General features: G+C 38.1%; 1 protein-coding gene across 1 annotated transcript in view; it reads left to right on the top strand.

Moving 5' to 3' along the window:
* Window positions 1-22,095, top strand: part of LOC124555105 (AP-3 complex subunit mu-1) — a 163,734-nt gene that overhangs the window by 126,627 nt on the left and 15,012 nt on the right. The window contains exons 7-8 of the mRNA XM_047128906.1: window positions 18,654-18,833; window positions 19,490-19,648. Coding sequence (XP_046984862.1) covers window positions 18,654-18,833; window positions 19,490-19,648 — 339 coding nt within the window. The remainder of the gene's footprint in view (window positions 1-18,653; window positions 18,834-19,489; window positions 19,649-22,095) is intronic.

Raw genomic sequence — 22,095 nt, forward strand, 5'->3', positions numbered from 1 at the left:
CCTCTGTCTATATTAAATCCACTAACCGCCTACAGTATCTGCATTTTGGCAGCTGTAAACCCTTCCACACCAAAAGATCACTCTCACACTGCCTGACCACCCATGGTTGTGAGGTGTAATGGACAAGATAGTAGCCTCACAGGCAGGAGGTTGTGTGTTTGAATCTCGCCTGGGGCAGTAAATCTTTATTATTTTTAAATTTTTATCAAAATGACTTTGATCATCATTTTATTTAATCAATTGATTTAAATGTCATTTTTTTATTTCATTCCTTTGTCACATCATTTTAATCATAATATCAACTTCTTCATTTGCTCTCATTTTTTTCCTATCAATCTTTTTCCACTTGAAACCTTTGTTTGTGAGGTTTTCATTAATTTTGTGTGTTCGTTTAAATTTAATTTCTTTTGTTTTACCACACTGTTTTTTCGTCCACATTAATGCATTCATTAGATCTTTTTTGCATTTTCTTTGAATTTCATTGTAATTATAAATCCATCTTTCCTTTAAATCTTCGTCTGCTGTATTTTGTCTATAGTGCAGTAGGTATTTAGGTTATGTTTTAAATGTTTTTGTGATGATTACCATGCAAAAAAATTGCCCGGCTGTTAACGAAAACTACATTTTTCACACCACTACAGTGTCAGTATAAATAGATTATTTGGTCTTTCATTTTTTAACTGATAGGTTAGAATTGTCAGATAATTTAATATTATAGTAGATAAGCATAATTAAATTCGTATTCACAAAAATTCCAATTGGAAAAAAATAGTATAAAGAAAAAAATGAAATAGATGAAAAGTTCTTATGGTGATTAAAATAATGTGATAAAGGAAACTGTGTAATCAGAACTTCTTAACATTTTTGAGCATCATGCAAAATTCTGGTACTTTCTTCATCAATTACTTGCAAACAAGAACTCACCAGGGTGAATGATTGCAGGGTATGATACCTGGGATCTTAACCTATATCACCCTACATTTAGTTCCATAAAGCCGATCCCACCCTGGATGCCTCTCCTTGTAAGTAGAACTCCATGCATGCATCTGTGAACACTCTTCATATTCTCTCTGTCTTCCATACTGCACTAAGGAGGCAGCTGCACTGACTTGTCATCACAGATCTCGTCCAAATTTATTCTGGTATGTGCAGTGCTTGGCTAGAAATGAAAGTGACAGGAGTAGTAGCTCCCAATGGCCAAGCATTTAGAAAAACTAAAACTTTCTGTCTGCGGTGGGCCAGACACGTCCCATTTATGTTAGTGTAGTTTCCAGACAGCAGTTGATGCAGCATAAAAGAGTACAGAATGGTAATCCCAGGGTTAAGGGATTGAGTCCGTATGCGGAAACTTCATTTGTAATTTTTACATTGCTTACATTGTACAACAAAAATAGTCCTCAGTAGTAAACTGAATGGACAGGTAGCCCATTTCAAGGCTTTAGGATGTGACATATCATGTAGTCAAAATATGGACAGCCAGAAAGGAACTAATACTTGCCAATGAATATGTGGCACAATAAAAGGAAATGCTTTTGCCATTTCTGTTGCACATTCTTTCACAAGTAAGCCATTACTGAAGCATTTCTGAGCTTTGGATAATTTGAAGCATACTGTACCCAATGCAGTTAAAATCTTTTCTCTAAGACTTTATGGTTCGGACAACTCCTTTTTTTTGTTTAACTTATCAACTGAAGTGCATTGTTTGTCACGAGAGTAACACCTATGTGTCGGCTTTGTGGAGCAAAGAGAAATGTCGAGAAAGATTGTTACCTTTGTTTTGACTAAAGCATTTTTTACGTATTAATGATTGGGGTTTTTCGTTGGAATTATTTACAAAAAAGTACTTAATCTCCCACTCATCATTGTAAATGTGTTTTTTATGTTCTTTGTTTTCGACATTCATAAGAACCATAGTAGAAATACAGTCACAGTAATGACCAGGATAATAGCTACAGAATAACCAAAATGATGACCTGAAAAGTAGTGGAATATTAAGAGGAATAAAGCTAAAAAAAAACTCCGAGAGGAAGCTGACTAACAAAACAGCGATGCCTTTTTGAAGTTGGACGGCGAGTGGAGGTATGACAGTGTACAATTTGAGTAAACAGTCAGAGAGATGGTGCCCCACTTGACAGCTGATAAACAGATGAACCAAAGGCTGTGGACAGGCCGTGATAACACCGTGCGTGTTGTGTTGAAGGGGGAGCACTCACAGGCCGTACTTTGGCAGGCCTGACATAGGCCTTTCAGCCAATTGGAATCAGAAGCAGTACCTCTGTAAGGTGCTGCCTCTATACAGGACTTCAAGAACCTTTTTTTGTAATGGATGTTGGTGACAGCAACCGAGCTGCGTAAGTACGAGGTGCCATCCAAAATTTTCAGGACTGGTGCTGCCATCTGGTAAAAACCTTACCAGGGTGTATATGACCTGGGACAACCAGGAGATCCGGGAAAAACCCGGGAATTTTTTCATCCAGGAGAAAACCGGGGAAAAACCCGGGAATATTTTAGAATTCCAGGAAGTTTTCATTGTTTGAGTTTTTAGTTAAATTTTTGTAACTTTGATTTGTAAGAACCAATACTCTAACAAAGGATATTACTGTATCTCGCTACTGCCCAAATAATATTGCAGCAATAAAACATGAACGAGAGAAAGAAAACTAAAATAAGACTTACGTTCCAAAGGAAATGCGCCATGTAGAACACCAAAACACAGTGGTCATACAAGCGTCTGCCAACAGCAAAATGTGTCAAAGGCTTTAGGAAGACTGTGCAGTGCCTCATAACAACAAATTGCTTCCGATAAGCGTGACGTCAAAACAGCTTACATTAAATTTGTTTGAGCAGTTGCAAGTGAGCTCATGCGCAGTTGAGTCGCCACTTCTGGCTACAGAAGTGTGGCAGTTAGCTGTATAAGTAATAGCAGCCAGATGCTACCTGGAAAAATTTTACTGACGCGCCCTAAGCTGGCAGATTTACATGTGTGTAACAGACCTGGCAAACCGGGGTATCTTCCCTGGGTGGCAATTTCAGGGGGCGGCAGCACCAAATTAATATTCTTGACGAAACAGACCTTGTTTCACAAAGCGCCTAGCATCCTGCGCACGTTGGTCTATTGATTGATTTTGAAATGCATCCCTGTAGAATTTTGAACATTTTTGAACAAATTCTAAGTTGATTTCTGAATGAATCGTAAGTTGATTTTTGAATGCGTGCATAGTGTATGTGATGTCTCTACCAGGGGAATCCCCATTCCATCCAGAAATAAACTTTCCTGCAGACAAAAGGGGCTACACGAGCTGAGCAGAATAAGCCGAACGGGTGAATGCCAATCGCTGTTTATGTGGTTGACTGGGATTGTGAATGATCTGCGTTGTTATAATTACTAGCGAAATCCATAGGTTGAGATTACCAGAGTGGAAATAAACGAGTAACAGGAATAAGAGGTAAAAAAGATTATGTATTATCTTCTCGGTGTATCCAAGAAAATGAAATTTTGACACAAAAGGTTTGGCCAGACCTTTACACTAGTAAGGGCCAGTTGTACAGTGCCCAGATAGCAGCCGCTAAAGTTGTACTCTGGGAGTAGCGCAGAAGACGTGTTGTACGAACACTTAATAACGACTAACTGGAGAATAAATGTGGAATAACTAAACCGGTGATTGTGGCGGGGTTAGTGGAGTTAACCGGAGAATAAGTTTTGACACTGGCAGAGAGAGTTACAGAATTAGTTATGACAAGGTTGTTTGTTAGGACGAGAAAGGAGAAGAAACGGGGACATCATTTGTATAAAAATTTCTTACTACTACTTTTTGATCTCATGCTTGAGAAGCTGGAGCGTAGAAATGAAATGTGAAACTATTTCCTAACATAAAACTTTTTGCTTGTAGGTGGCCTAATAGTCATTTGATATTGGTACTTCCTGAATTATATTCTGTGGTGTTATTAAAAATGCCAAAACTGTATCATTTATTTGGAGTGTATAACAATTGCTGCAACATTAGGCAGGCTTATTTCATTTTATCTAGCAGACAGTGACAAAATATACGTAATCAGATCAAAAAACCACACCAATCTTGGTTACTATTTGTATTAACAGCTTTTTCAGTATTCGACAACTACATTTGGTTTTTTCATGTAGCAAAACGTTTGACAAACTTTGATAAGGTAATAGATTGTTTCCCAGAAAGGAAAGAATGCCATGTAAAGCTGTAGCAGGAGTAGAGAGAAAGAAATGCTGGAACTTAAGGATTGAAGAAATGTGTACTGTCTTGCTTGTCTCTTGTCTTTACTGGTTTTATGTATCCTGTATTTAATTTTGTGTCATAGAACAGCAAGTTACTAGCTAATAAGCAATAAAGAGTGCAAATTTTCTGAAGAGTTCTTTTTCTTCCAGTTGCAAATAAGCCCATCCAATATTAATTCAGAGTTTTTTTTTTTAAGAGGGGCAGGATGTCAAACTGGCCAACCGGGAGAAGGAGAGGCAACGCAGGACATTTTAATTTCCACTGTCTTGAATATAGTTTGATGGCATCCATTACAAAATATTACACGTTTGAATTTCACAGAGCGAAATACAGTGACCATCAATAGAAAAATGCTGTGTGAAGAGGCATGACACTGCACTTTGACACACTTACGACCATTCAAAATGTCTCACATTTCCTCGAAAACGTATGTTTTTATGTATCAGACTCTACAGAAAGATGTGCGCTACAAAACAAACATATTTTTTTGAAAAGTGTGGCTGTGGCTGAGCGGTTCTAGGCGCTACAGTCTGGAACCGCACGACTGCTACGCTCGCAGGTTCGAATCCTGCCTCGGGCATGAATGTGTGTGATGTCCTTAGGTTAGTTAGGTTTAAGTAGTTCTAATTTCCAGAGGACTGATGACCTCAGATGTTAAGTCCCGTAGCTCTCGGAGCCATTTGAACCATTTCTTGAAAAGTGGATTTTTTAAATTTTTTGCGTCCTGCCTCAAACACTCGAGGGGGGGACACTATCTTGTATTGCCCCAGTTCGGAAATATCGTAGATCTGGGGCTGATGCACAGAGTTGTAGTGGAGAGGTGGATAGTCCCCACGTGACCCTTGTTTACGTTTTAGTGATTTTGCTGTTTCCTCTTCGTCTATTGCTCTCACGTCAAATGAAAACAAAAAGGATTTTTTCTGTGACCAGGAGCTATCAAGTGAATTAAAATAATTTCACATAATTACGGAAGGCTAAAACTTGTTGTTAGTTTCAGAGTATTTTATTTCCGCCTTTCTGACAGTCAAACATTAATTGCCTTGCAGAACAACGAAGTTATTTTTGTCAGTTTGCTGAAGAAATTTGACTTTCATTACTCTTTTCCACTGAGGCATTCAATTTATTTGAAACTAAATGTGTAATTCCACATTATTGGCTAGTTCTAACTGTTCGCTGAATTTCAAGTGCACATTTTCATCTTCTAACACGTTTGGAATTATACCATAATAAAGAACCAAACATGAGATAATACAGTGCTGGTACTCCAAGAAAATTTACATCCAAATCTGGACATGCGAATGTGCACTTTTAGCCGAATTATGCATTTTAGTATGGTCCACGAAATTCCGATGCTCTTACAGTATCCGCTAATGTCTTGTAAAAGACATAATGTAAGATCTTTTAATGTCTTACACATACGATCATTCGAGCTTCCTGCGTCATCGTAGCTGCACGAGTGATGCCTGTTATCTGTCGCTCTCTGGAAACTGCCTAAACAAAACCTATTTCTAACAGGTCATGGGAAAATATTGCGTATGATTGTTTGAAAAGCGTTACTTTCAAAGTAAATTTCCTTTTACGCAAGATGATCTATGTACGAGGATGTACGATGAATTTCTTAAATCACTGAGCATATGAATCTCATCTAAAAATAAACTCTTTGAGGATGACCAATATAATTTGGAGCCCAGAAGATCACACATTTATGTCGTTGTTAAAAATTTTACTGGCACATTTGTAATGTATCTTAAAGTGTAACCCATGCAAAAAAGATCAACATTATATGCGGAAGCTTAGCTTCTCTTGCAGCTTATTAATCTTCGAGACTAATATGTGAAAGCTTTTTTTCCCTTGTAGCAACATTGCGTATATTAATTTAAACCATTAACGTTTCCTATTTGTGTGTTCGCACTACTTAACGGTAATATTCCTATTGGGTGACTACATCACGTCCTGTGCCCTGAATATCCTCTGTTATTGGCTGGCGAGATCACGTAACATGAGCTATGACTGGCTTACAAAAGTACATCGCAATCTCGATTTCAATGCTTCGGAAAGTAACGTGCGGTGTTTGTTGGAATTCGAATTTATACTTTCTAACATGAAAATATACAGTGTAGATGTTGCTGCACATCTGACATCTTTCCAAAACTTTTTTTTTCCCCTCCCTGAATTTCGTTTCCTGAGGTGGCAGGAAATTCTACGCCGGTGTATAAAACCATAATCATTCAAAGGATTGATAAGTTTTACAGTTTTGAGGAATAGCATACTGTCACATAACACGGAAAAAGTGTATTTTCACCTGGGAGAAAGTTTATTTTTTACCGGGAAATCTGGGAAAAATCTGGGAATTTTTTTCCTTGTCCATGTATACACCCTGCTTACCTTTGGACTAATGGTCACCATCACACTCGAAGCAGTTCCTATCTGCAAGTAAACTCTGGTCCCAGCACTTCTGCCACTGTTCAAACGTTTTCTGAAAGTCTTGTTCTTTGAGGGTGTTTATCACCGCCAGCGATGCTTCTTGAATCATCTCTAGAGTGTCGAACTGAAGGCCTTTCAACTTGAGTTTCAGTTTTGGGAACTGCGCGAAGTCGCGAGGTACCACATCTGGCGAGTATGGTGGGTGGGGTACAACTGCCATGTTTTTTTGCCAAAAAGTTCCTGGTGAGCAAGGACATGTGACAGGGCGTGTTGTCGTGATGCAGCAGCCAGTTCCCTTGACGCCAAAGTTCAGGCCATCATTGCCATATGTTTTTCACGGAACCGTCGCGAACGTCACAGTAGTGCGCGAGAATTCACTGTTTGGTTGGGTGTGACAAATTCTTTTTGCACAGTTCTCTTGGTATGATGTCATGCTCTTCACATTGCTCTTCACCTGTCTCGCTTTTTAGGGTCTTGGAGAGCCCTCTCTCTTCCACTGGGACGATTGTTGCTTTGTCTGTGGGTCATAACCATAAATCCACCTCTCGTTGCCGGTGATAACCTGTGGCAAGAAGGTTGGGTCATCAGATGTGGTCTGACGAAGGTCCGTGCACACTTCAACCCAATTGTTGAAGTTTGGCAACAATGTCTGGCATTGTGCAGCTAACGGGCCTTCCAATGTGAGCATCATCTTCAATGTCTGTACGGCCAGCCCTGAACTGAGCATGCCGCTCAAACACACATGTACAGCTCATGCTCTATCCCCCAAACACTTGTTGAATCATTTCTAGGGTCTCCGTAGCACTTTTCGTGAGATTTGTACAGAATTTGATACACACGCGCTGTTCTGTTCATAGATCCATCGTAAAATCGCCACACACAAAACACAGAGTATTACGGAAATCACTGTGGACACACAACACGTCCTTCCAGCTGAATGCCACTCCACACACTGGCTCATCAGATGTGGAGCTCTTGCCACCTAGTGGTGCAAAGATCTAATACTCCTACTTTCCAAATGGCAGCACCAGTCCCAAACATTTTGGATTCCACCTTGTATTCACTCTTAAAGCCTGCCTAGCCAGTTTCGACCACCAACCCTTTAGGATTAGGGAAATCCTCCTTCACCCTGCAGCTGGAAACAGTCTGAGCCGACCATTAAAGCGAACGGGGCTAGAACACCTGGGTGGCCAGGAAATTAGAGGTCGCTTTAGGGCCTGTGTGTACACAGTCTGTCTGTAGTCTTAATAAATGCTGGTACACTATTTTCCACGTTATCAGAGTGAATTAATTTTAATGCATAATTTAGTTGCGGGCATGGGTCATTGGCAGGTTAGCTGTTTAAATACTGAAATACATCTCTATGACCCCAACTTTCTTGTAGCTGAACTGTGTATGAATTGGAAGACTGGCTATCCTTAACATTTTTAACTGTGTACTGTTAAGATTGAGAAGAACTGGTTCATTAATTTTGTGCAAATTCTCATTGTGAGTGTCTGACTGCCTGCCAAAAATTTCAATCTCAACAAAGAATTATGTAACACATATTATTGTTGAAATACACTATGTGCTGCATATCTGCCATGTTGGTGATATAGGTAAATAGGAAAGCTATGTCATGCAATATGTAACAAAGAATGTTATGTTATTGTGTGAAATAGAATGTCTTCTGTACATGTCTAGTTGATGGGTGTGAGTCAGTCAGTGATCATAAAAGTGAACTGAATTTTATTTGCTCCTGTAGGATTATATGGTATGCAGTGAATGTGCATGTGAAATAGGACATGTCAAAAATACAAAAACCTTCATTATCAAATACTTCCTAACTATTCTAACATCATTGATTATAATTAACAATATTTACAAATTTAATGTGAGCAGTACTCATCAACACCAAAATTCATTTTCCACCAGATAGTCTTTTAGGTTATTTGAAAACTTAGTGTCATGGATGTTGTCACACTTCTTAGTAATTTGATACCTGAGTACTGGGGTCCTTTTTCAAACATTGCCAGTCAGAGGGGTATGCTTCATACGTCATTCTTCCTGTGTGTGCTGTGGGTGTGTACACTTGCATTTGTAGTCCTTTCTGCAGTATCTTTTGTAACATGTAGTATAGTTTAATATATGTACAAGGAGGAAAAAGTTTAGATGTGTGGTCCTTTGAAGCAGTTCTGCATGTTTCAGAGGTTTTTCTTCTTAATATGATTCTGACTTTTTTTTAATGTGAACACCCTTTTTATCTCTTGAATATTTGAGTTTCCCCACACTACCACATACATTGTAGGTATGGCTCGAAGAGTCCATGGTATACTGTGCACAAGTCCATGACATACTGTGCTCAGAAGCTGTTTGTCTGCATGCTGTGCTAGCTGCATTTTTATAAATATGATGGAGCTGAGTTTCTTACAGACAGAATTAATATGTTTTTTCCATTTCAGCTTGTTATCCATCGTAATACCTAAAAATCTAGTGGGTTCCACTTCTCCTAGTCTCGTTTCATCCGCCTCTAAACCCATATCCACAGCCTTCTCTTTAATTCTGAACACTGCATACATAGTCTTTTTTAGTTTTATAACAATTCCATTTTCCAGGATCCATTGAGCTGTGGTGTTCACAGACATGTATGCTCTTCTCTCAAGCTGTGTCACAGTTTGGTCATTGTTCAGTATTGTCATGTCACCTGCGTACAATATTTTCTTCTCTTTCCCGTCAACACCTATGTGATTAACAAACAGATTAAACAGCAATGGCCCCATTACTGATCCCTGTGGCACTCCGTATTTGATGGTTTTGGTTTCTGACTGATATGCATCCCCTATTGATACATATTACTTCTTGTTGCATATGTATTATTCTATCCACTTCCCTGCTTGCCCTCGAATACCATAGTTTTCCAAGTTTCTTATCAGTATTTCACAGTCAACAGTGTTGAATACTTTGGAGGGACCCAGAAACATTGCAGATACAACTTGTTTTTCATCTAAGGACTGTATAATGTATTCTGTCAGATTGCCAATTGCTCATTCCATAGATCTACTCTTCCTGAAACCGTGTTGTGGTCGTATGAGTATGTTATATTTGTCCAGATAGTCAACTAATCAGTTATACATAAGCATTTCCAGGATTTTTGAGAAACCTGATATCAGTGAAATTGGCCTGTAGTTGTTGGGGTTGTCCTTATCGCCTTCTTTTACGCTGATACCCCTCTGCTTATCTTCAGTTTTTCTGGAAAAAATTCCATCTCTGAGATAGCTGTTTGCTATGTCCAACAATGGTGAGATTATTTGCTCACTTACTTGCTTTATTACATGATTCGATATTTCACCATCACCAGCTGATTTACTGGACTGCAGTTTCTTTATAGTTTCCCTGAGTTCATCTTCTGTGACTGGTTTCAAGAACATGATTCTGCTTCATTTTTGTGATAACTTAGTAACCTTCCTTTGTGGACTGTGTCTTTCCAGTTTTAAGTTCTCTACCACATTTAAGTTGTTATCATTGAATATGTTAGCTGTTTCTCTACCATCTGTAACCATAGTGTTGTTGGTATTTAATCCTGTTTTAGGATTTTTATGCCTTTTCTGGGCACATGAGCTTATCTTATTGCTCAATATTAATACTACAGATGATTCCTTTGTTGTACCATTTTTACTTAAGTTAATGTTATTTGCTCTTAAAAAATATACCTATGTGCAGAACGTAAGCATGGAAGTAACTTTCATTTGACGTTACTCCCAAGTGGCATTGCTCAATGACAAATCACAGCCAAGTAACATAGCTCGATGAAATTTGTACTGCACAGCGAAAGAACTGCTGCAGTATAGTATTGAAGGTAACTGAAAGAAATATTCCGTGAGACAAATAGGTATGACATTTTTATTCAATGACAACCATTACACTGAAGTTACCGTAATTGTTGATGGTCCCCTGGACATTACAAAAGGTGAGGCACGGTTCTTAATATGGTGTGTGATCACAATGAACAGTGATGCGTACTCTGCAATGTGCTTCCATGCTGGCCAAAAGGTTGTAAGGGTTTCTTGGAGGAGGGCATTCCATTCTCTGCCAGTGCAGTTGACAACTACTTGGATGGCCATCGATGCATGTGGCCGTGCTGCAGTACATCTCCCCAAACCATCCCACACATGCTTGATAGGATTTTTAAGTTTGGTGAACATGCAGGTTAGTCCATTCACCAAATGTCCTCTCATTCCAAGAGCTGCTCCACCAACACTGTTTGGTTTGACTGTGCATTTGAAATATACTGAGATCAGTACACCCATGCCAAATTATGCCTCCCCATACCACCATACCTGGGTGTGTTACTTGTTCACACCTCTTGACATATGAGGGTATGTCCAGCATTGTCCAACATTATTGTTTTGGTGGTCCACCAAACATTTGGGCATCAGAGCAAAGTACAAATTTTTTGAGCTAAACCGAGTCATTGGTTTCATGTGATTAACAGCAGGGGAATTAATGTAATGAACTACCATGGCAAACATCAAAACATGTACATCTACATGAATACTCTGCAAATCACATCTAAGTGCCTGGTAGAGGGTTAATCGAACCACCTTGACAGTAATTCTCTATTATTCCAAACTTGTACAGTGCATGGAAAAAACTAACGCCTATATCTTTACGTGCTAGCTCTGATTTCCCTTATTTTATTATGAAGATCATTTCTTCCTATGTAGGTCGGCATCAACAAAATATTTTCACATTCGGAAGATAAAGTTAGTGATTCAAATTTCATGAGAAGATTCTGCCACAATTAAAAAGCCCCTTTGTTTTAATGATTTCCATCCCAAATCCTGTATCATTTCAGTGACACTTGCTCCCCTATTTTGCGATAATACAAAATGTGCTGCCCTTCTGTGAAATTTCTCTATGTACTCTGTCAATCCTATCTGGTAAGCAGTATTCTAAAAGAGGACGGACAGGCGTAGTGTAGGCAGTCTCTTCAATAGATCTGCTACATTTTCTAAGTGTCTTGCGAGTAAAACGCAGTCTTTGGTTAGCCTTCCCCACAACATTTTCTGTGTGTTCCTTCCAATTGAAGTTGTTTGTAATTGTAATTCCTAGGTATTTAGTAGAATGTGCAGTCTTAAATTTGACTGATTTCTCATGTAACTGAAGTTTGTGTGGTACAGTGTCAAAACATCTCTTCACACTCCTGTGAATGACCTCACACTTTTAATTATTTAGGGTCAATTGCCAATTTTTGCACCATACAGATATTTTTTCTAAATCATTTTGCAATTTGTTTTGATCTTTTGTTGACTTTCCTAGTCGATAAATGACAGCGTCATCTGCAAACAACCAAAGATGGCTGCTCGGATTGTCTCCTAAATAGTTTATATAGATGAGAAACAGCAAAGTGCCTATAACAGTAACTTGGGGAACACCAGAAACCACTTCTGTTTTACTTGATGACTCTCCGTCAGTTACGGTGAACTGTGACCTCTCTGACAGAAAATCATGAATCCAATCACATAACTGAGATGATATTCCATAAGCACGCAATATCACTACAAGCCGTTTGTGTGGTACAGTGTCAAAAGCCTTCTGAATCAGTTTGAAATCCCTTGTCAACAGCACTCATGTGAGTAAAGACAAAAACAAAGTTTATTTAACTTTTAGAAGTAACGATAAATATGCTCTCCATGAAAATGATGCATGTTCACCTGTCGAAATATTGATGATGTTCCCCAGCTGCCTTCCCATAAGTTAACAAAATGTTCGATGTGTGAGAGAAGCTCAAATTACACATCATAGTACATATTTTAAAATTTGTATTGTTTCTAAACACCCCCCCCTCCCCCCCCCTCCCCCCCCCCCCACACACACACACATAAATTGTTGTTAATCTGTCCTTTGGTGACTAATTTATGTCCTACTAGTGCATCTGAAAGCAGACATGTAAGTCTTCAGGCTTTTTGGTAAAGGCACTCATGGCCCTGAAATCAATAATAATTTGTGCTGCCACCTTTCCATAAAAATGATGATGATATTATTATTCTTTTAATTTACTTTAATTTATTTTTAATGTATTTTTTTAATTGATTTGTTTGTACTACTAAGGACCTCATGAAAAAACTTAAAATCTTCCCTTTCTTTCTTTTCCAGGAGTTTTTTGTTTGTTCCCTATGTTTTGCTCTTCCTCCTCTTGTTCATGTTGTGCCTGTCTTTCTCTCTGTTTTCTCCAGGAAGCCATTGGAATATCAAAATGGGCCCATCTCCGTATCTGGTGGCATTTGGTCTGCATCCATAGCCCATGTGAGGGCCAGCTAAAATAACGCCTTCGTACTTACAATCTCAGTTCTAAACGTGAATTGTCACACACAAATTTCCTGACAAGATAATGATGATTATTGTTATTATTGATGGTGGTGGTGGTGATGGAGGCAATCACTGAAAGTTTGGGATTTTATCTGACTTTTATCCAAGGAGTACATTGCAAAAGACTTCATAGTCACATTATGACAGATGTTCTCATTCATTATTTTTCATTAATTCACTGTGTTTATCAAACCTTTTGGCACCAGTTGTCAATTTCTTGTCTCAGAACATCTCAAATGTCGCCATAGTTATTCTGAAGATGTTTCAGCTTTGTGTACTTTCTGGCCATATGCGCACTTCCTCTAGACCTTTGTCAACATTCTGCATCATGTACTAGGGATTGCCCCCCCCCCCCTCCAAACCCCTTCCCCACCCTCTCCCTCCCTGGCTTCAAATCAGAGATGTTGAAGATGATGTGACTTAGCTGTTGTATTCCTCCCATCTGTTATGACTCTCATAATTAACCAAACTCTTTGGCTAATTTTTGTCATATTTTTCCATACATTTACCTAGTGGCATGTATACTTTCTAAAAAATCTCAAGTTCTTATTTAGACTAAGTATCACTAAAATTTATAGTTCCGTTTATTCTTTCCACTACAATGATTCAAGAAGTAACGTTGGTTTAGCTATATAGCATGTTAATTAAAGGTTACAGCTAATTACAGTTAGCACTATAGTTTGATATATGAAAAACTTTGTGAGCTAATCAGCTTAGTTACATATAATGTCCCACATAAACACAGAGCTAAGCAGTCTGACTTTCCTATAAAGTACTTTAAATTATCCAAAACTAATTATCTTCTAAAATCATTAAATTCAAAGTTCATAACCCATGCCAATTTCCATCACACATTTTGTCATAACTACTGTTAGATTCTGAATTTTGACTGCATACATTTGTTGCCTTAATTTTTCTGTAAAAATAAGGTACAGCATTGATTAATTTACTTGCTAATCAGTTATTTCATGTATTTTACCATATGGCAATCATGTGTAAATAGGGGGACACACATTGCATGAGGAGAATTCGTTGCATGTATTTTCATAAATTTCTGACCACCATCATTTTCTGTAAACCAAAATCACATTAGTTTTGCTAGTTCTTCCAAAACAATAAAATCTAGCCTAGCCTATTTTCAAAGCATAATGTAACATACAAAATAACATCTCACTGTAGTGTCCATCTATAAGTAGTCAGACATCACCAGAAATTGGCAGTTCACAATTTGTAAGTTCGCAAGTAAGATTGGTGTTGGGCACACTCACAATGTTAACTCACGCCAATACTGCACACATTCAGTATATGAAAATATGCACACTGAAAATCACAAAATTTGAGAACTTTAATGTTTAAAGACTTGAGAGTGATTTCTGTAACCTAAATTAAGGAACATTTTAATTGAACTGTGTTGTGATGAGTAAGAGTGTGGAATGTCATTGTTATCGATACAAGTGATAGTTAGACACACTGAAGCTCATTATGAACTGGGTTAATTGAACTACCAAAGTTTAGTACTTTCTCTAATAAACTGCCACTGGGTAGTGCTAAGTATGAACTGTGACATTGTAGAGTAAATGTGAACTGTGTTGTTGTGCCACAGCATAATCATTACCTTTGCCATTGTAATCGTAGGGATGATCTAGTCCAGCATGCTAATAAACGTTTGTGCTTGACAAGCTGGTCACCATTATTAATAATCCTAGTCAAGAATAAATGTATGCATGAGTGCTACTACAAACAGCATAGTGAATGCATTATTGTGGCCAAGATAGACACAAAGCCCATGCCTACTACAGTAGTACAAGTTTATATGCCAACTAGCTCTGCAGATGATGAAGAAATTGATGAAATGTATGACGAGATAAAAGAAATTATTCAGGTAGTGAAGGGAGGCGAAAATTTAATAGTCATGGGTGACTGGAATTCGTCAGTAGGAAAAGGGAGAGAGGGAAACATAGTAGGTGAATATGGATTGGGGGGAAGAAATGAAAGAGGAAGCCGCCTTGTAGAATTTTGCACAGAGCATAACTTAATCATAGCTAACACTTGGTTCAAGAATCATGAAAGAAGGTTGTATACCTGGAAGAATCCTGGAGATACTAAAAGGTATCAGATAGATTACATAATGGTAAGACAGAGATTTAGGAACCAGGTTTTAAATTGTAAGACATTTCCAGGGGCAGATGTGGATTCTGACCACAATCTATTGGTTATGAACTGCAGATTGAAACTGAAGAAACTGCAAAAAGGCGGGAATTTAAGGAGATGGGACCTGGATAAACTGAAAGAACCAGAGGTTGTAGAGAGTTTCAGGGAGAGCATAAGGGAACAATTGACAGGAATGGGGGAAAGAAATACAGTAGAAGAAGAATGGGTAGCTTTGAGGGATGAAGTAGTGAAGGCAGCAGAGGATCAAGTAGGTAAAAAGACGAGGGCTAATAGAAATCCTTGGGTAACAGAAGAAATATTGAATTTAATTGACGAAAGGAGAAAATATAAAAGTGCAGTAAATGAAGCAGGCAAAAAGGAATACAAACGTCTCAAAAATGAGATCGACAGGAAGTGCAAAATGGCTAAGCAGGGATGGCTAGAGGACAAATGTAAGGATGTAGAGGCTTATCTCACTAGGGGTAAGATAGATACTGCCTACAGGAAAATTAAAGAGACCTTTGGAGAAAAGAGAGCCACTTGTATGAATATCAAGAGCTCAGATGGCAAACCAGTTCTAAGCAAAGAAGGGACGGCAGAAAGGTGGAAGGAGTATATAGAGGGTTTATACAAGGGCGATGTACTTGAGGACAGTATTATGGAAATGGAAGAGGATGTAGATGAAGATGAAATGGGAGATAAGCTACTGCGTGAAGAGTTTGACAGAGCACTGAAAGACCTGAGTCGAAACAAGGGCCCGGGAGTAGACAACATTCCATTAGAACTACTGATGGCCTTGGGAGAGCCAGTCATGACAAAACTCTACCATCTGGTGAGCAAGATGTATGAGACAGGCGAAATACCCACAGACTTCAAGAAGAATGTAATAATTCCAATCCCAAAGAAAGCAGGTGTTGACAGATGTGAAAATTACCGAAGTATCAGTTTAATAAGTCACAGCTGCAAAGTACTAACGCGAATTTTTTACAGACGAATGGAAAAACTGGTAGAAGCGGACCTCGGGGAAGATCAGTTTGGATTCCGTAGAAATGTTGGAACACGTGAGGCAATACTAACCTTACGACTTATCTTAGAAGAAAGATTAAGAAAAGGCAAACCTACGTTTCTAGCATTTGTAGACTTAGAGAAAGCTTTTGACAACGTTAACTGGAATACTCTCTTTCAAATTCTGAAGGTGGCAGGGGTAAAATACAGGGAGCGAAAGGCTATTTACAATTTGTACAGAAACCAGATGGCAGTTATAAGAGTCGAGGGGCATGAAAGGGAAGCAGTGGTTGGGAAAGGAGTGAGGCAGGGTTGTAGCCTCTCCCCGATGTTATTCAATCTGTATATTGAGCAAGCAGTAAAGGAAACAAAAGAAAAATTCGGAGTAGGTATCAAAATTCATGGAGAAGAAGTAAAAACTTTGAGGTTCGCCGATGACATTGTAATTCTGTCAGAGACAGCAAAGGACTTGGAAGCGCAGTTGAACGGAATGGACAGTGTCTTGAAAGGAGGATATAAGATGAACATCAACAAAAGCAAATCGAGGATAATGGAATGTAGTCAAATTAAATCGGGTGATGCTGAGGGGATTAGATTAGGAAATGAGACACTTAAAGTAGTAAAGGAGTTTTGCTATTTAGGGAGTAAAATAACTGATGATGGTCGAAGTAGAGAGGATATAAAGTGTAGACTGGCGGTGGCAAGGAAATCGTTTCTGAAGAAGAGAAATTTGTTAACATCGAGTATAGATTTAAGTGTCAGGAAGTCGTTTCTGAAAGTATTTGTATGGAGTGTAGCCATGTATGGAAGTGAAACATGGACGATAACCAGTTTGGACAAGAAGAGAATAGAAGCTTTCGAAATGTGGTGCTACAGAAGAATGCTGAAGATAAGGTGGGTAGATCACGTAACTAATGAGGAGGTATTGAATAGGATTGGGGAGAAGAGAAGTTTGTGGCACAACTTGACTAGAAGAAGGGATCGGTTGGTAGGACATGTTTTGAGGCATCAAGGGATCACAAATTTAGCATTGGAGGGCAGCGTGGAGGCTAAAAATCGTAGAGGGAGACCAAGAGATCAATACACTAAGCAGATTCAGAAGGATGTAGGTTGCAGTAGGTACTGGGAGATGAAGAAGCTTGCACAGGATAGAGTAGCATGGAGAGCTGCATCAAACCAGTCTTAGGACTGAAGACCACAACAACAACATGAGTGCAAACTAAACTGAGGTGCCATATACATCTTTGCTGAAACACCATCCCACACTCAATTACACTTTCAGCTTTTAGGTGATTAAAAGTGGTGCTACTGAGGAGAGATTACGAGAACCTGGTCAATGTTTTGTCCATTTGGAAGCATTTGTTCATTCTAGGTGGTCACAAAACAGAATTCTGTGTTTGATGTCTTCAATTTATTCTATTTTGCATTATATTTCTTCTTTCTATTTGTGTACTGTGAGATTCTGTTTTTAAAAATTTTGACCTAGTATGTCATATAAGATAGTCCTGTGTTTTGGTTCTGTTTTGGCTGGTGTTTCTTAGTGTGTTGATCTTGTTAGGTAGTGTCCTTCATGCAGCTTTGTTCATGGGTGTGCTTTCTTTCTTTCTTTCTTTCTTTCTTTCTTTCTTTGCCCAAAGAAAGACATTTCTTCAAAATCAGTTCACAGATATATATAGCTGCATACCATTTTCTCCTTGTCAAATAATGTGCTCAAATGGTTTTCAACTTGTCCATCTTGTCATAAATTTCAGTATTATCTCTTGCATACCTCTAGCTTATGATCTTCTGTGAAAAATGTCAAAGAAATATGTTTTTGAATTTACTTAAAATGTTGTACTTTATTACGTTGATATGCTAAAATTCTGCAGTAGTTTTGCTATGGAGAGCTATATGTATTGTGTGAAAATATTGTTCTGAGTGTTACTAGGGAATTCTTGCACAAAAAAGTGAAATAAAATGCACAAAGATTGAAAGAAAATATTGATCTTTCAAAATGTTCATATTTAGTATCTGTGTGTAGCCATTTTGTGATATTTAGTTGCTGTGTAGCCATTATGCTGCTCCTGACAAAGAATACAAATATTACAGATATTATATATATCAGTCAGAACCTTTATTTTAACTCAATGGCCAGAAGATGCGCGGCTTAAATATTAGAAAAATAAAGTTTTTGTGGCAGCACACCCAAAATTTAACAGACGTATTATTTATTGCTCTATGAAAACATCCAGATGCGTGTGACAAACATGCCTTATAATGAGAAAGATATTTTATGTGGGAGAGCTATGGAGACTTTCACTATAGTGACATTTGCAGAAGGTTAGAAATGTTACATCTTTCTTGGAAGAAAGAGCGTGTTGTAGTAATGGGGTATGTGGAGCACGTTTCTTGATTTGCACAAATAGCTTTTGACTAATTGACATAATGGTCCTGATTACAGTTTATGAATTGATTACATGTTTTTTTATTTTATTGCAGGCTGAAAGACTGTTGTCTTTTATCCCTCCTGATGGGAACTTCCGTCTTATGTCTTACCACATTGGATCTCAAAATATAGTAGCGATCCCTATATATGTAAGGCATAGTATTTCCTTTAAAGATGTTGGAGGAGGAAGACTGGATCTCACTGTGGGACCAAAACAGACAATTGGTAGAACTGTGAGTAAGGTTTTGTTTATAAGTAATTAATTTTTTTTATTATTAGTGGCCAAACACTGTGTGTGAAGTTAGCATTTAGAGATGTGTTAGTAGCAGGTCATGTTGTGTAAATCTATGCCGCTTAACATTTTATAACTGAGAGAAGAGACTAGACATGTATCCAAATATTTTATTTGTTTATTTTATTTTAATTTTATTTTTTCAACGTTTTGTTGACAAGGAACCAGCAACTTTGTTAAATTTCTTAAAGTTTTTATTAACAATTCTCTTACCAAATCAAAATTCTGACTTGGTAAGAGGCACGTGTGGGTTGTGGCATTCATTCTGCAAACATTTATAAAGCATGTGTTGCCACTTTGATGTTTATTATTAAGATCAGGCACTGTTAGTGCAGCCTCAGTAGGCCAGGCTTAAAAATGAACTTTTAAGATTTGAAACTGGTTGCCTAATATAATACTGTAAATGTGACAGAATCATTAATAACGGCTTTAACAAATGATGTTTCTTTCGGCAAAACCTTTTACTTATCCTCCTCACATTCTTACATTGCCTGAGGGACGGGGGGAACTGTTACAATAAGAAAGAGAGAACCTAGTTTTCTAAACAGAAATTTAGAGGAAACATTTAATGTACATAGCTGTTCTTCTGTTTCACAGGTCGAGAATGTTGTTATTGAAATTCCAATGCCAAAATCTGTGCTAAACTGTAGTCTTGTTCCTAATCAAGGGAAATATTCCTTTGATCCTGTCAGTAAAGTACTGATGTGGGATATTGGACGTATAGATACATCGAGACTGCCAAATCTCCGAGGCACTGTGAGTTCACTTACACATTATAATTTGTTAGTTGTATTTAAACACACACACACACACATACACACACACACACACACACACACACACACAAAAGTGTAAGACATAAAGTAGCTAATTTGCACACAATTTGTGTGTTTAGTTGATTACTGAAAGAGAATGGGCCAATTACTTAAAGGCCTTTTAACACGTCCATTGGCATCGTCCAGGTAAGATTGTTAACTGGAGCACATGACAGTTTTCATTTTTGCTGTGCTGGACTTCTGTTTTGTACATTTGGATACACTTCCAATCTCTCTGACGTAATAAAACTGCAAGTGCCCAACTGCCACAGAACATTTGTGCGCTCTTTAGCCTTCTCTCTTTGCCCTTCTCATTCAGCAGTTTATTAGCTTACCAAGAATCCACTTCTGTTGCACTCCATTGTTCCAAACTCCCATTTAGTCAACATCTCACATATTCAAACTATATGATGATCATCTAATTCCTCCTTTTTTATCGATTTATAAGGTTTTGCTCTTTCTCATTTTCACATTTTCTTCTTAGCAACTAGGAAAGATGTTGAAAAATCTGTCTATCTTTGTTGCAGATGTTAGCTGTACAGCATTGTTTTCGAATCATAGGTGTTACACAAATTTTCTTGACAGTTTTAGTTTTACTTGTACTACAACTTTTCGTATATAATGTATAAAATCCAGATACTTGGTGTTTAAAAGCTATGGATGAGGGGTAAAACATGTTTGTCCAGACAAGGAAAGTGTTTCTGACGCAAAGGTATTAGGGTAATAATGTGTAGCAAAATTCTGGCTGGGTGAAATGCTGTGTCATGCTATAAAATAAAATGGAATAGATGTGATCTGTCAGCTAACTCAGTGACCTTCCTTTCATTTTGCAGTATGACACATCTTTTCAAGCATAAGAATTGTAATAGGTTTAGAAGTGAGTCTTAAGGAAAAGTAACTGGATAATTAATTTCGGTGATATACGAGTGGAAACATCCTCGATGTTATTCTTCTTGATGCAATAATTTACCAACAGCCGTATGATTTGTAGAAGTTTATTTTATTTTATGAACTTCTATGTGCTGCTACCAGTTTCAGCATTACATTGATGCCATCTTCAGGCCCCACTTGTCATAGTCGTAAAATCGCTATACACGGAAGGAGCCATATAACTGGATCCGTGACTGTGACGAGTGGGGCCTGAAGATGGCATCGATGTAATGCCGAAACTGGTAGCAGCACATAGAAGTCCATAAAATAATATAAACTTCTACAAATCATAAGGCTGTTGGTAAATTATTGCATCAAGAAGTTCATACCAGCTGTCATCCCACGATCCATAATGGATCAACGAAGATTCGATGTTATTCAGTCTGTGTATTGAGCAAACAGTAAAGGAAACAAAAGAAAAATTTGTAGTAGGTATTAAAGTCCAAGGGGAGAGCTTTTATACTCAACAGCACATGGTAGATCTTCAAAGTAGATTTTTTTCATGATTTTACAAAAAGTGCTTTGCACTTCTTTAGGGTATTGATATAAGGGTACGACTTGAAATCATGTAAGTGTGAAGAAAATGGGAAAGGGTAGTGCAGTCCCTGAGGTCACCTTGCCTATCTAGCCAGTACTTTGAATTACTACTATTAAAGGAACACTCAATCTTATGAAGGAAAAAGTCTTTCTGCAGTTTCCTATATTACAAGAAAATATAATTTTGAGACACTCGTCAAATTTTCGATCTGACTGTGTGACATTCATGACAAAATGTACTGAAATCCCAGTGTACGTATTGACACGAGTTGTATATTTGAGTATAATGTGAAGACAAAAGTGTTCCTTGATTTTATGTAAAGAATGAATCAATTGGGGGAGGGGGGGGGGGGGGAGCAGAGGATGGTGCCTCATTTTCAGAGATGGTGCCTCATTTTCAGAGATGGTGCCTCATTTTCAGAGATGGTGCCTCATTTTCAGAGATGGTGCCTCATTTTCAGAGATGGTGCCTCATTTTCAGAGATGGTGCCTCATTTTCAGAGATGGTGCCTCATTTTCAGAGATGGTGCCTCATTTTCAGAGATGGTGCCTCATTTTCAGAGATGGCTAAACTTAAGTGAAAGAGAGATTGCTGTCAAACAGTAGAAGATGTGAAAAAGTTGATAGTTGACAGATGCGCTGGGACAGCTGATCAGCCACAGTTAACCAAGAAACATATATGTGGTACCTTACATTGGACACTTGTGTATGTGACTTATTACGAAAGGCACCCACTGTGTCACCCACACCTCAAATAAGCTCAGTAGTGAAAACAACTGTCCAGTTCAAAAAATTGTGTGAGTAAGACAGTTAAAAATTGTGGTGTCAAGATTTCTACTTCATCCTACAAATGGATGTGTAAAAGTTTGGAGTAAATTTAACAGTAGTGACTTCTCGTGAATATTGCCCTGGCTGTTGACA

Source organism: Schistocerca americana, chromosome X (assembly GCF_021461395.2).
Source record: "Schistocerca americana isolate TAMUIC-IGC-003095 chromosome X, iqSchAmer2.1, whole genome shotgun sequence".
In the NCBI taxonomy this organism is placed as follows: domain Eukaryota; kingdom Metazoa; phylum Arthropoda; class Insecta; order Orthoptera; family Acrididae; genus Schistocerca; species Schistocerca americana.